This window comes from Oncorhynchus masou, chromosome 9 (genome assembly GCF_036934945.1).
Source record: "Oncorhynchus masou masou isolate Uvic2021 chromosome 9, UVic_Omas_1.1, whole genome shotgun sequence".
Taxonomy (NCBI): Eukaryota; Metazoa; Chordata; class Actinopteri; order Salmoniformes; family Salmonidae; genus Oncorhynchus; species Oncorhynchus masou.
In genome coordinates, this window is record NC_088220.1 from 34,152,815 (window position 1) to 34,168,696 (window position 15,882).

General features: G+C 45.9%; 1 protein-coding gene across 1 annotated transcript; it reads right to left on the reverse strand.

The window, feature by feature from the left end:
- Positions 1–4,166: 4,166 nt before the first annotated feature.
- On the reverse strand, positions 4,167–13,413 carry LOC135545914 (zinc-binding protein A33-like). Its single transcript, XM_064973895.1, has 7 exons — positions 12,796–13,413; positions 12,046–12,141; positions 10,513–10,746; positions 9,559–9,581; positions 8,428–8,543; positions 6,351–8,207; positions 4,167–5,931 (listed from the first exon to the last, which is right to left on the reverse strand). The coding sequence occupies exons 1-6, from the start codon at positions 13,306–13,308 to the stop codon at positions 7,642–7,644; spliced, it is 1,548 nt and encodes a 515-aa protein (XP_064829967.1). The 5' UTR covers positions 13,309–13,413; the 3' UTR covers positions 4,167–5,931; positions 6,351–7,641.
- Positions 13,414–15,882: the final 2,469 nt, after the last annotated feature.

The following is a 15,882-nucleotide window of genomic DNA, read 5'->3' on the forward strand; positions in this document are numbered from 1 at the left end:
ATGATAAGGATGTTAAGTTTGAAAGGGCTGGTAACTGTGACAGCATGGAATTCAAAGGAGGCGATAGACAGATGGGTAAGGGGAGAAAGAGAGAATGACCACTTGGGAGAGATGAGGATCCCAGGTGCCACCACCCCGCTGACCAGAAGCTCCGGGGTGTGCAAAACAAGGGCGGACGAAGAGGACATAGGAGAAGCAGTGTTATCTGTGGTGATCCATGTTTCCGTCAGTGAAGAAGTAGGGACTGGAGGGAGGCATAGCTGAGATTAACTCTGCCTTGTTCGCAGATCGGCAGTTCCAGAGGCAAACTGGAGACCTGGAACTCAGTGGGTCAGACAGGGACCACCAGATTAGTGGCGCAGCCACGCGGTGTGGAGCGTTTGTATGGTCTGTGCAGAGAGGGAGAGAAAATGGGATAGATCACCAAAAGTTGACAGGCTCAGAAGAGGCTACGCAGATGCAAAGGAGATTGGCGGAATGACAAGTGGACCGCCTGGTACGAATGTTCAGAAAGTTAAGGCTCTCCAGCAAGAATTTTATTGACTAAAATGATTATGATCAGTACTGCTGGAGTAGGCTAGTACCGATTGAAACTACCAGCCCTCCAGGACAGGCTAGCACCACCCGTTGTTGACAGGTAGGCCAGCAAAGTGGCTCGTTGTTGACACTACACTAATCAAGTCGTTCCGAGCCAGTGTAATAGTTTCTACAGTGCTGCTATCATCGGGGCTAGCCGGCTAGTACAGTGTTGATTACAATTACGGGAAAAGAACGACAATAGCTGGCTAGCTAACCAAGGCCATCAACTGTTAGACATCACAATTGTCTTAGATTCAAAGAGTTGTGCTGCCAACATACTGACTCAACTCCAAACTTTAATGTACTGTAAAAAGTGAAATGAAAATGTGATGCTACCTTTAAACAATGTTGCCGGGTTGTTAATGTTCTTATACACTACATTACTCATCTCATATGTATATACTGTATCTCCTACGTTACCATCTACTGCATGGCTTGCCATCTTTAAGATAATCACATGTATCACTAGCCACTTTAAACCCTACAATTATTCATCTCAGCAAAGACAACTATATACTAGTAACACTATCATCTACTGCATCCTTATGTAATACATGTATCACTAGTGCTTTAACTATGCCACTTTGTTTAGATAGCATCTCATTGTATATACTGTACTCGATACCATCTACTGTATCTTTGATACAATGCTGCTCTGTAGCTAGCTAAGAAGGAATACCTGATTAGACAAATCAAACCTTGTACTATAATGAAATGTAATGAAAAGTTATTTTGGATTGTTAGTTAGATTACTTGTTGGTTATTACTGCCGGAACGGGTGATGAAAGAAATAAAAACTGAAATAAATCATTCTCTCTACTATTATTCTGACATTTCACATTCATAAAATAAAGTGTTGATCCTAACATTGAGTGGTGATCCGAATTTTTACTAGGATTAAATGTCAGGAATTGAGAAAAACTGAGTTTAAATGTATTTGGCTCATGTGATGTCTTTATGTTAGTCGTGTCTGCATGCTTAATCACGCATGGAACATTTCCTAACAGATTATAAAGTATTCTATTTTATTGGCCCCACTGCTTTCTTGACGTCTGACCCCTCCATTCACCCCTCCTTTCTTAGCCATTATTAACCCCTTTCCGGCTGTAAGAGAAGTTGATAGTATGCAAGCCGAAGGCTAAGCGTATGTTGCCAAACATTTCGCCAGTTCCTAATGAGGTTTCCATTAATCACTTTAAGCCTATCTTTCTCCCTCATGCAGTCATTCATTATTGATGAGGAGAGCACAAACTCAGACTGGGGGAGAAAAGATATCAATTATGGTAAAAACAACCAGAGGGACACTGGGGGTTAAAAATAGAGGGAAGTAGCTTAAGGTGTCAGGGGCCTCGAGAAAATAATTATGAGAGTTAGACAGGTAGTTCAAGGTGGTGGTGGTGGGGGGGGGGACCAAGTAGTAGGACCAAATTCAGGAGTATCCAGAGGTGAGGTGATTTGGGCCTCTCTGATGGTTATGAGTGTTTAGTGGTATGAGGCTCTGAATGACATTTATTAAACAATGGAAATGTCTCTGAAATGATACCCAAGGTTGTTTATTCTTCCAACCATAAAACAAAGTCCTCTCATGGATCCCAGAGATCTACCTGTAAACCTATGACAAGATCTCATTTTACAGAGAATGAGAGATGGAGGGAAGAAAGGAGAGAGGGAGGTGAGGGATGGATGGATAAACAGTCATGCAAAACGGAAGGCTCGTGTTACTGCATGTAGATTAGCCTCGGAGTGATATCTCATTACAGATACTATAGACAGAGGAACTAGCTGAACCTTAATAATTCATGTGTTTGTTAATTAAAGAAGGGATAGACAATGAACTCACGATAGGGCCGATTCAGACTTCAGCTAAGTAAACTTAACATGGACTTAAGTCGATAAAAAGTTTAGTGCCCCTTCTGAGGAGACAATAGTCCCTTTTCCAGTACACAAAACACTGACGTCATGCACATAAACTCAACAAAAAAAAGTGTATTTTTCGGGACCCTGTCTTTCAAAGATAATTCGTAAAAATCGAAATAACTTCACAGATCTTCGTTGTAAAGTGTTTAAACACTGTTTCCCTTGCATGTTAAATGAACCATAAACAATTCATGAACATGCACATGTGGAAAGGTCGTTAAGACACTTACTGCATACAGTAATTACTGCATACAGTAATTAAGGTCACAGTTATGAAAACTTAGAGGCCTTTCTACGGACTCTGAAAAACACTAAAAGAAAGATGCCCAGGGTCCCTGCTCATCTGTGTGAACGTGACTTAGGCATGCTGCAAGGAGGCATGAGGACTGCAGATGTGGCCAGGGCAATAAATTGCAATGTCTGTACTGTGAGATGCCTAAGACCGTGCTACAGGGAGACAGGACGGACAGCTGATCGTCCTCGCAGTGGCAGACCAAGTGTAACAACACCTGCACAGGATCGGTACATCCGAACATCACACCTGCGGGACTGGTACAGGATGGCAACAATAACTGCCCGAGTTACACCAGGAATGCACAATCCCTCCATCAGTGTTCAGACTGTCTGCAATAGGCTGAGAGAGGCTGAACTGAGGGCTTGTAGGCCTGTTGTAAGGCAGGTCCTCAACAGACATCACCAGACATAATGTTGCCTATGGGCACAAACCCACCGTCGCTGGACCAGACAGGACTGGCAAAAAGTGCTCTTCACTGACAAGTCGCGTTTTTGTCTCACCAGGGGTGATGGTCGGATTTGCGTTTATCGCTGAAGAATGAGATTTACACCAAGGCCTGTACTCTGGAGCGGGATCAATTTGGAGGTGGAGGGTCCGTCACGGTCTGGGGCGATGTGTCACAGGATCATTGAACTGAGCTTGTTGTCATTGCAGGCAATCTCAACACTGTGCGTTACAGGGAAGACATCCTCCTCCCTCATGTGGTACCCTTCCTACAGGCTCATCCTGACATGACCCTCCAGCATGACAATGCCACCAGCCATATTGCTCGTTCTGTGTGTAATATCCTGCTAGACAGGAATGTCATTTTTCAGTTAGTCATTAGACAGTCAGTTAGACAGTTAGTCATGTGTCCGTGGAACTTGTTCAGTTTATGTCTCAGTTGTTGAATCTTGTTATGTTCATACAAATATTTACACATGTTAAGTTTGCTAAAAATGAACACAGTTGACAGTGAGAGGACGTTTATTTATTTTTCTGAGTTTATGTGCGCGACTATTTGCGGCAGAAAGAAAGTCATCGCCATCTGCGCCCATTCAACATAGTCTAGATTGATATTTTTATTACTTCTAAATAAAATAACTTTTTAGGGTTCTCATATGCTTACATTGATGTTTTGATTTTTACTTAAACCGTCGCTAAGATTATATTCGGTTGTGATTTTTGCAAAATAACTATTGTGGATGCAACTAGAATGCTAACGCTAATTGATATAGGCTGTAGCAAAAGCTAGAATGCTAACGCTAATTGATATAGGCTGTAGCAAAAGCTAGAATGCTAACGCTAATTGATATAGGCTGTAGCAAAAAGTTAGAATGCTAACGCTAATTGATATAGGCTGTAGCAAAAGCTCGCCAAAGAGCCATTTTGCTGGTTGAAGTTGAAGTGTTTTTTAAGTATAATGCAGTTGATTTACAATGACACAAACATTAAGTATGACATTCAAACGAGCCATAAAATCGAATTATAATCCCTAAGAACTCCTGCTTGTTCTGCCACCAACTTGCGCACATCACCCCTTGTGCAGCAATGTTTGAAAATAGTAATAGACTTGTAATAACACATGTGTAAATTATGTAATTCACAAGCGTATACATATGCAGCACCAAATATTGAAAGTATTTAACAGATTTCTTATTTTTTCATATCGTACTGTGGTATAGGCTGGTAGCTCCTCGTGTATCAAGCTTAAAGTGTCAGAGATAGAAGGCTGAAACAATGTCTGGGTTATAATCCTAACACATAACACACACTTCCTGCTCACACACACAGCACACACAGAGACACACATGATCAGGTGGTGCTCTCTCAGTAACTCAGCCCCACCTTGACCCTCTGCTCTCATCTGAACCCCTATCTGACCTGTTAGTTCTACAAAAAATAATTGATCAGGGATTATGGATTTTAATCAATGATTTCTTAAGTGCAGCTCTTAATCTTTTAAAGCTCAATCTCCTTTGTGGTCACCAGCGTGAGAATGAAGTGTAGGGTGGACTTTGTTTGACCGCCCTCCAGTGGACTGAAGGAGAACAACAGTCTTAATGCACCAGAGTCAAGTTCCAACAGCAACCAGACAGTTCAATATCTGCATGTTCACAAACAGCAATTTGTGCGATCGATCTGTAGAACCACTACACTGTGGAGGTAATGCAACACATTTTTATTATAGATGACACAAGATGACGCCGACAGACAGTCACCCTGCTACTCGCTCCTAGCCAACGTTGTCAGTCATCACTAGCCAGCCTCCGGCCCAGGGCCCTGCCATGAACTTAAGACACTGTTATTAGCTGGCTACCATCCAGTACTCTACCCTGCACCTTAGAGACGGCTGCCCTATGTACAAAGAGTCATTGAACATTGGTCACTTTAATAATATTTACAAACTGTTGAACCCACTTTACATGTATGCTGAACAAAAATATAAATGCAACATGCAACAATTTAAAAGATTTGACTGAGTTACAGTTCATATAAGGAAATCAGTCAATTAAAATAATCTATGGATTTCACATGACTGGGCAGGGGAGCAGCCATGGGTGGGCCTGGTGTGTCTATACACACCATTGTACTGTATATAATGGTGTATAGAGACTGTATGGACAGTATATGAATAGAAAAGGTGTGTACAGAAGTAGTTATATAGGATGAGCCATGACTAGAATACAGTATATACATATAAAGTGGGTAAAACAGTATGAAAACATTATTTAAGTGACCAGTGTTGAATGACTCTATGTACATAGGGCAGCAGTCTCCAAGGTGCAGGGTGGAGTACCGGGCGGTAGCTGGCAAGAACAGTGACTAAGGCTAATGGTGACTGTTTAACAGTCTGATGGCCTGGAGATAAAAGCTGATTACCAGTCTCTCGGTCCCAGCTTTGATCCACCTGTACAGTCTCCACCTTCTAGATGGCAGTGGGGTGAACAGGCTGTGGCTCAGGTGGCGGAGGTCCTCGATGATCTTCTTGGCCTTCCCGTGACACCCGGTGCTGTAGATGTCCCGGAGAGCAGGCAGTGTGAACCCTGGTGATGTCTGCATCACCCTCTAGAGAGCCCTGCGGTTGCGGGCAGTACAGTACTATGCATCTGTAGATGTTCTTGAGGGTCTTTGGGGCCAAGCTGAATTTCTTCAGCCTCCTGAGGATGATATTATATTGTTATTGTATTGCTACACTCTTAGAAAATAAGTGTAGTAAAAGGGTTCTTCAACTGTCCCTATAGGAGAACCCGTTTTGGTTCCATGTAGAACGCTCTGTGGGCCGATTTGTTTTCTTGAGTGTATGGTCAGGGGGCTGCAACATAATTACAAATCATTTGTAGACTGCAAATTGACCGTAAGAAGCCCAAACAGAATTTGACTAAAACACAATAATTTCAAACCTTGCTTACATTTGTATACTGTCACTTATATCTCCCTATTATGTGTGGGAATACTTTGGAAGAGATTTCCAGAATTAAAATCACTTGGAGTGAATTTGCCGGTGTTTTTAGTCGTAAAAAATTCAAAAGTAATATTGTAAGAAAACATGGGGGGGGGCGGAGGTGTTGTTGCCTACCTTCAGCACCTGGGGGTCGGCCCGTCAGGAAGTCCAGGATCCAATTGCACGGGGGGGACCCAGGGCCCTGAGCTTAGTGATGAGCTTGGAGGGCACCTTCGCTTTCTTGGGTACAGGAACAAGGGTGGACATCTTGAAGACAGTGGAGACAAGAGACTGGGATATGGAGAGATGTAATATGTCCGTAAACACTCCAGCCAGTTTGTCTGCACATGCTCTGAGGACGCGGCTTGGGATGCCGTCTGGGCCAGCAACGCTTAAATGTCTTACGCACATCAGCCACGGAGAACGAGAGCACACAGTCCCCGTGAGCGTCAAGGGCCTCCGTTGGTGGCTCGATGTTGTTGTCCGGGAAGCGGGCGAAGGTGTTCCGCTTGTCCGAAGGCGGGGATGTCGGTGTCTGCGACATGGCTGGTTTTCCCTTTGTCATTTGTGAGTATCATCTCATGTTTGAGCTGTTGAATTGCAACCATAGCTGGTCTCTTAATACACGTTCATGTTCCCAGTCACCTTGTCGTGGTTAAAATGTGGTGGTTCGCGCCTTTCAGTTTTGTGCCGATTGCTGCCATCTATCCACGGTTTTGGTTTGGATAAGTTCCAATCGTCACAGTGGGAGCAACATCCTTAATGCACATTCTGATGAAGCCAGTCACCGATCTGTATACGTCGATACTATTCTCAAAGGCGACCGGGGACATTTTCCAGTCTGCGTGATCAAAACAATCTAGAAGCATAGATTCTGATTGGTCACACCAACAGACCTTACCAAGGGGTGCTTCCTGCTTAAGTTTCTGCATATAGGTAGGGAGGAGTAGAATGGAGGCGTGATCTGATTTGCCCATGTATATACTCCGCTATTAAAATGTAAAATAAACTGTAAAACACTGTCATCTTACTATATACACACTTTAGATAAATATAGTATGAAATTGTAATTTCATTCTTTGGCCATGTCCATTTGTAAGGGAAAGAATGTCCTGTTTAAGGTGCTTTTCAATGAGCTTTTCCATGTGGCTTCCTTCAGAGTCCTCTGGCATGTGCTCTCTTTAAACACAAAACACCCAGTGGCTTCCTTCAGTCCTCTGGCATGTGCTCTCTTTAAACACAAAACACCCACATATTCCATGGAAACATATTTACAGGAAATGTTCATAAACGACAAAACCGTGAACAATAGTCAAGTGTTAGTGAATAGGATGATGACATTGCAGTTTCTCTCACACGTTCTCTACATTGTTCCACTTTCTTGTCTTTGGTTCTCAGTGTTCTCTGACAGTTCTTACCAGGTCTCTCATACCTCCGGGTCGGGGCTAATAATGATAAGAGGCTCACGGTTTCTCCCTTTGATGATTGGCCAGGGGTTGAAGTAGGGGAACACCGGCTCTGTGAACGTGGCATCGGAGAAGGTGAACAGGTGACTCATATCCCCTGCGTCGTAAAACGCCACCACACCCCTATCGTAGTCAAGGTACACCCCTACCCTCCTGGGGGGTCGAGGGGGGTGCAACAGGCTCTCCTCGTGGTTGGTGCAGGCCTCGTACTCGCTCCCTCCCCGCCCCTCTCTTAACACCAGGGTCCAGAAGCCGTCGTCGGGACACAGGCTAATCTCATCCTTCCTGTTGACCGAGGCGGCCGCCACCCCCAGCCCCCAGGCCGTCTTGGTGCCCACCTCAACCACCCAGTAGTGTTGCCCTGAGGCGAGGGCCTGACTTCCCAGGACAATGTTGTAGCGCGTGAAGCGCTCAGGGTTGTTGGGCAGGTTGGGCTGGATGTCCCCGACACTGACCTGGGTGCAGCACGTGGACACCCACAGCCTGGGGTAGGCGGTGTCTGGGTTTAGAGTCACCGCTGTCACACCTGGGAAGAGACAGAGGATTTGGAATACGATAGAAAGGACAGGCTGTATGCGGTCAACATATTGGTGTGGTTGGATACTGTCATGTGACAGTCAGGTTTGATAGAATGCAATCAGATGGATCCTGTGGTGGAATGTTGTCAGATATGTGAGTGCTGTCGTCTAATGGAGTCTAGTATATGTGGTCAGGTGCGGTCGAACTACATTTTGCTGTGGTTGTACCTGGCTGAAGGACAGCGCTCATCCTCCTCCAGGTGCGGTACTGCAGTGGTCCCAGGAACTCCCCCTCCGGCAGATCCACACACACCTCCGGGGGTCGCTCAAACATAATCTCCGCTCTGAGAGAGAGAGAGACGGATGAAGAGAGAGAGAGTTTTTTTTCCAGAGTTCCCAGTGGTTCTGAACACGGCCTTAGTCTCGGGGGAGGGAGGGAGAGAGCAGCATTGGGTCCGCCTCTCCCGGTCCCTGCTCCCTCCTTCCTTTCCTGCAGTGAGACTGACCAGAGAGGGGACACCGTCACCCACCTGATGGTGAAACTCGAGTCGCACCACATCTGCCTCAATCGTGCACAAATCCATGTTGTTCCTAACATCAGAGAATGTGAAATATTCCTCGACGTTAAAATAGACAGACGAGCTGCTACTAATAAAACAAATGTAGGGCTATCAATAGGCCTTTACTTGGCTACTCACTCATTGCAGCTGCAGCGCAAGCAGAAGTGCGGAAAAGCGCTGTTTTATGTTTTGTCATAGCGTTGAATAAAACCAGTGACAGTGCTGAATAATCTATTTGACATGAACTCCCTCATAAAAACAGCAGCTCTTTGCTGTATTCTTTGACAGTCTCTCCCTGGTCATGGTTTTAAAAGTTGTTGAGTCTTATGTAGGCTGGTATCAAACTTTGCTGTGGCCGGGGTCATGGACGTTCTGTAGGTCATGGAAGTTCTGCGAGCTATCCGATTGGCCAACGCAGTAGCCGTATTCAATTTAGCCACAGATCTCCCGGTCTGGTAGTTAGGCCAAGTTTGTATTGTCAGACCAATGAAATGGTTCAAAATGGGAACACTTTGCCTGCCCGGTGCGCAACTACCGCCAACAGCACAACAGGAATAGGAAAAAAAAGGAGCGCAAGCCATTATCGTGGGCTTTTCTACAGAAATGTTAGGTGATCGACTAGGAATGCCTTGGAGGTCGTCCGGTTGACGACCACTGCCTTACAGTATGAATAAATAATGTTGAAAAAGTGCGAGGAACATTGGGTTACTGTTTTTTTTTAATCATGTGAAGTCATGTGGATATGACACAGCTCTATGAACTGTAGCATCAGATAAGAACCATGGATTCTTTCACTTACCCCCCGATAAAATCCTTGATTCCCTGAAACAAAGAATGACAGCGATGAGGCCCTGCTGAGACATCCACACACTCTTCTCCACAAAAACCCTCAACTATATTCTGGATTTGACTTTAACCCTTTCTGTTTTCATTTTCACTCTCCCTCTATTTCTTTACCCCCCCCCACCCTTAACCCCTCTCCCTTCCTCCTCTACAATCTATTTTCTCCCTTTGTTCCTATATCCATTACAGCCCCGTTCTCTTTCCCCCTCTCTCCACTCCTTTTCTTTCCCCCTCTCTCCACTACTTTTCTTTCCCCTCTCTCCACTCCTTTTCTTTCCCCCTCTCTCCACTCCTTTTCTTTCCCCTTCTCTCCACTACTTTTCTTTCCCCCTCTCTCCACTATTTTTCTTTCCCCCTCTCTCCACTCCTTTTCTTTCCCCCTCTCTCCACTCCTTTTCTTTCCCCTTCTCTCCACTACTTTTCTTTCCCCCTCTCTCCACTATTTTTCTTTCCCCCTCTCTCCACTCCTTTTCTTTCCCCCTCTCTCCACTCCTTTTCTTTCCCCCTCTCTCCACTCCTTTTCTTTCCTCCTCTCTCCACTCCTTTCTCTTTCCCCCTCTCTCCACTCCTTTTCTTTCCTCCTCTCTCCACTCCTTTCTCTTTCCCCATCTCTCCACTCCTTTTCTTTCCCCCTCTCTCCACTATTTTTCTTTCCCCCTCTCTCCACTCCTTTTCTTTCCCCTCTCTCCACTCCTTTTCTTTCCCCTTCTCTCCACTACTTTTCTTTCCCCCTCTCTCCACTATTTTTCTTTCCCCCTCTCTCCACTCCTTTTCTTTCCCCCTCTCTCCACTCCTTTTCTTTCCCCCTCTCTCCACTCCTTTTCTTTCCCCCTCTCTCCACTCATTTTCTTTCCCCCTCTCTCCACTCCTTTTCTTTCCCCTTCCTCCCTCCTCTCCTCTCTCATCTCACCCGGAGTTGTGCCGGGTTCTCACTCTCTCGGAGTTTGACGCGGAGCTGGTCTGCAGTTTGCTCTAACTGGCCGATTTGTTCTGTGGTGTGTTTGAGGACCTCCTCCAATTGGTTGAGCCTATTTTCCTTCTCCCGCCGCAGACTCTCCTTCACTCTCTCCTCCTCCTGGAGAAGGAACTCCCTCAGACGTCCAAACTCTGCACTCACCTGCTCCTCTATGTCCCCAGCTCGCTCCTGCCATAGGGAAGGACAGAGAAAATGTTACAGACTGGGTTGGAATCCATCTTTGGAGATTGTGTTGGACCAATGAGCGTCAGTCAGGAGGTTAGCTCTGGGAGCTAACAGTAGCTTGTTTTATTTTATTTCAACTTCAAAGGATACAACTAAGTCAATTAAGAGGAAATTCTTACTTACAGTGACAGGCTGTCAAGAGGTGGCGACAGCAGTGATATAAAACAATGCAAAAAAACCAAAGACATCACGAAACACAATGAGACAGACACACGGCAACAGCACATTCAGTGATAACGGAGGCAGGAGATAAACACATATTGATTCAAATCTCGTGATTCAAATCACGTGATTCAAATCTCAATTCTCAGAAACGGTCACTCGTCACATGAACACCTAACCACCTCCGCTGCATAGACAGACACACACACACACACACACACACACACACACACACACACACACACACACACACACACACACACACACACACACACACACACACACACGCACACAGCAACACACAGACACACAGTAACACACACAAACATTTGCCACATCGATCACGTGGTAGCTAGATCGTTGACACACATCCTTGTTCATACCCACTTCCTGTTCCCCACAGAAAGACAGAGGGAAGTGAAAGAACAAGTGATTGGAGGAGAGAAAGTGTTTCAGTGTGTGACAGACAGACACACAGGACATGACTCCTTAATGGGGTCCCGATGTCTGTGCTGTGCTCATCTTCAACGCAGGCCTCCACCGACATCGTACACATTCGGTATCTACCTCACACACACACACACACTGTAGAGCCTGAACATTTCTCATTTACTTCACAAAGCCTTGTGAGGTGAAGCCTGTGTCAGAACAGAGAGGGAGAGACCTGGGACAATCCTACATGTTATGATTGATCTTATCAGTACGAACTAAGGCGTGTATTTTACCTAATTCTGTGTGTGTTTACATTAAGGGTGTGATCATGTGTGTGTGTGTGTCTGCACTGTGTGTGAGAGAAAGAATGGGTAATCCCGTAATCAGAGTCATAATCCCAGCGTCATTGTGCATTAGACATTCACAACTGTCCAATAACGACGTTACCACCTGTAACAACATAATCACATTGACAAACTCTGTATAATTAAACTCATTTGAATGTGCCTGGGTGAGACAACGCACTAGAGTGTTGACTGGCCACTAGAAATGTTTCAAGGATGATGGGCACTGTAAATGAGAAGCCTCTCACTGACAGCACGCACGCACACACACACACACACACACACACACAGTCAGCCAGTGTACCTTGATGAGCATGATCTTGTTGTTGGTCTGGACCTGACAGAGAGAAGCTTGTTCAGTCTGGATCATTACTCTCTGCAGGGCTATGGACAGCTTGCCCTGCAGAAGAGAAAGAAGAAAAACAGGTCACACACACACACACAGCTTGAAGTTATGCGAGTTGAACTGGTAAACAGTGTTTTCCGTTATACGGAGATTCATTGAATTAGGCCTAACTCTCTTGTCAATTTAAGATGTACTGTTTTGGATCCTTTGTAGTCTGACAACAAGCTCAATGTGACTCATATGACCAGAGGGCCTTTCCAACTAACTGGCTTCCCAAAAGTTACAATGTAGATGGATAAGATTTGTGAAAACAGTGTGGTGACTGAGGTATGTCACCAAATATCCAAAGCAAATATAAAAGGTTAAATATGTCTGGGAACTAAGCCTTGACACTAGCACGCCGAATTCCTCTCGAGCTCCAAGTATAGGCTACATCAACACTGACTTGTGTCTGCTTATGTCTCGCGCTCTTGCCTGTTAAAGACTCAATTATCTTGGGTCCACATTTATCTTACAAGACTTCAAATATATGACTGAATAGTAACTTTGTGAACTTGGCTCAGTTTGAGATTTGTGGACAGATTCTGCCACAATTCATGCATTCCAATGCGTCAGGTCCCTGTGTCATGATGTACGAACCCGGCTAACTGATATGTATTCCAAACACCTACACAGGTAGATACATAAATAGTGTTCCAAAAGTGTTACATTGTAGTTCTCGAACGCCTCGTTGATGGGGATGACATTGTGCGTCTTGTGGTCTCGGGACATTCCGCACACCAGGCAGATCGCGAGCTGATCATCCTCACAGAATAGCTTCAACTTCTCCTCGTGCTCCTCGCACCGGTCCGACTCGAGGCGAGGAGAGAAATCGGTGAAACTGAACCCGGAGCTGGGCATAATGCCCCCCCTTTGCCGTTCTTCAGTATCCTCCTGTGAGCTCTCCTGGTCTCCGGGTTTCCCATCCATGGCTCGAGCTCTCCTCACGCTGTCCACGACGTTACACAGAAGCGAGTTGGGGCGCAGCTTCGGAGCGCATGTCTTTCGGCACTTGGGGCAGGTCGGGTGTTCATCGTACTTGGCCTCCCAGCACTGCGTAATGCACACGCGACAGAAGTGGTGTCCGCACTCGAGTATCACCGGCTCACGGAAGAGCTCGAGGCACACTGGACAGGTGAGCTCGCTATGTAGCTCCTCAAGCGTGCTGGCGTCAGTAGCCATTCCGAGCTGTCTGCATACTGAACGGATAGAGGTTGCGCTCAGAAAGTAGCTGACTGCAGCACGGGAAAAGTTCACTCTTCCGTATGTGAGAGGGCGACAAGGGCGCGGTCTGTCTGAGACAGTAGACTCCTCTGTTTTCACGGAAGAGGGTGAAGAAGTGCAAATCAAATCAACGTTTATTTGGTCGTCGACACAGTTTTGCGTGTGCAGCGAAATGTTTGTTTCGAGATCCAACAATGCAGAAACATCTATCAATACAATAACAACACACACATAATCCAAAATAAAGGAAGATATAACAGAATGAGCAATGTCAGAGTCCGGAATATAAATACATTTATACTCAGTTTATGAGGTACACCCCCCTGTAGCCACGAAGGGGTGCACCTGGTCAACAACAATGCTCATATACGCTGTGGCATTCCCCACACCATGACACCACTGCCACCAGCCTGTACCGTTGACACCGGGCAGGATGGGGCCATGGACTGCCATCAGCATGACGCAACACGAACTGGGATTCGTCGGACCAGGCAATGTTTTCCCCTCCTCAGTTGTATACAGTGTTGGTGATTGCCTGCCCAATGGAGCCGCTTCTCGTTTTTAGCTGATAGGAGTGGACCCCATTACGGTCTTCTGCTGGAATAGGCCACCCGTGACAAAGAGTGGCGAGTTCCTGAGTGACTGAGGTCATGGATGATCTTCTTGGCCTTCCTGTGACACCTGGTGTGTCGATGTCCAGGAGGGCAGGCTTTGTGTCCCCGATAATGTGTTGTGTTGACCGTACCACCCTCTGGAGAGTCCTGCAGTTGTGGACGGTGCAGTTGCAGTACCAGGCGGTGAACCAGCCCGACAGGATGCTCTCGATGCTGCATCTGTTGAAGTTTGTGAGGGTCTTCGGGGGCCAAGCCTAATTTCCTCAGCCTCCTGAGGTTAAAGAGGTGCTGCTGCGCCTTCCTCGCCATGCTGTCAGTGTGAAGGGACCATTTCAGGTCCTCGGTGATGTGCACGCTGGGGAACTTGAAGCTTTTGACCCTCTCCGCTGCGGCTCCGTCGATGTGGATGGGAGTCGGGGGCGTGCTCCTCTGCTGTCTCCAGTAGTCCATGATCAGCACCTTTGTTTTGTTGACGTTGAAGGAGAGGTTATTTTCCTGGCACCTCTCCACCAGGTCTGTCACCCCCACCAGGTCTGTCACCTCCACCAGGTCTGTCACCCCCACCAGGTCTGTCACCTCCTTTCTGTAGGCGGTCTTGTCATTGCTGGTAATCAGGCCTACCACTTGGTCGGCAAACATGATGATTGAGTTGGAGACGTGCATGGCCACGCAGTCATGGGTGAACAGGGAGTACAGGAAGGGGAAGTCTAAGACCCAGTTGCACAGGGAGGGAGTTCAGACCCAGGGCTTAGTGATGAGATTGGAGGCCACTATGGTGTTGGATGCTGAGCTGTAGTCAATGAAAAGCATTATTACATCGGTATTCCTCTTGTCCAGGTGGGATAGGGCCGTGAGCGCGATTGCGTTGTCCTGGATCTGTTGGGGCAGTATGTACGAGCCTCACCTTTTCAAGGCAGTGTTCTGGAACATTGCATCTACATGTCCACAGAGCCCCGTGGGCAGAGGCGTAGAGAACCAGGTGTTGCTCTGGCCCAGTTCCATTTAGGTTCCTGGCTCCTACTTTTATGCACCCCCTGAAGCACTGTTTATTATCTATGCATAGTCACTTTACCGCTACCTACATGTACATATTACCTCAACTAACCGGTGCCACTGCACTTTGACTCTACTGGTACCCCCTGTATATAGCCTCCACATTGACTCTACTGGTACCCCCTGTATATAGCCTCCACATTGACTCTACTGGTACCCCCTGTATATAGCCTCCACATTGACTCTACTGGTACCCCCTGTATATAGCCTCCACATTGACTCTACTGGTACCCCCTGTATATAGCCTCCACATTGACTCTACTGGTACCCCCTGTATATAGCCTCCACATTGACTCTACTGGTATCCCCTGTATATAGCCTCTCTGCTGTTATTTTATTGTTGCTTTTTAATCTTAATTTTTTTTCAATTTCCTTCTATTTTATTTAAATAGTTTAGCACTTATTTTTCTTAAACTGCATTGTTGGTTAAGGGCTTGTAAGTAAGCATTTCACTGTAAGGTCTACAACTGTTGTATTCGGCACATGTGACAAATAACATTTGATATGGTTTGAAATCTAAAAAGGACTGGATAGGTGAAATCAAATGTGTGTGCTTGAATTTGAATGAAGTTGTATTTGAGGGATGTGTGGCGCCATAGTGTTATAGGAGCTGCATAAATGTAGTGTAGGCCCAACTGTAATAATGTAATGTAAGTGTGTTAGAGGGGTCTGTGACAAGGCTTTAAACCAGGTGTCATCCTGAGGGTTTGAAACATTCCAGAACATTGCCTTGAAAATGTGAGGCTCGAACATGAGCCAGCACTCTGATTAAAGGCTTTAAACTTAAAGGCCCAGTGCAGTCAAAAACGTGATTTTCCCGTGTTTTATATACACTGAGTATACCAAACATTAGGAACACCTTCCT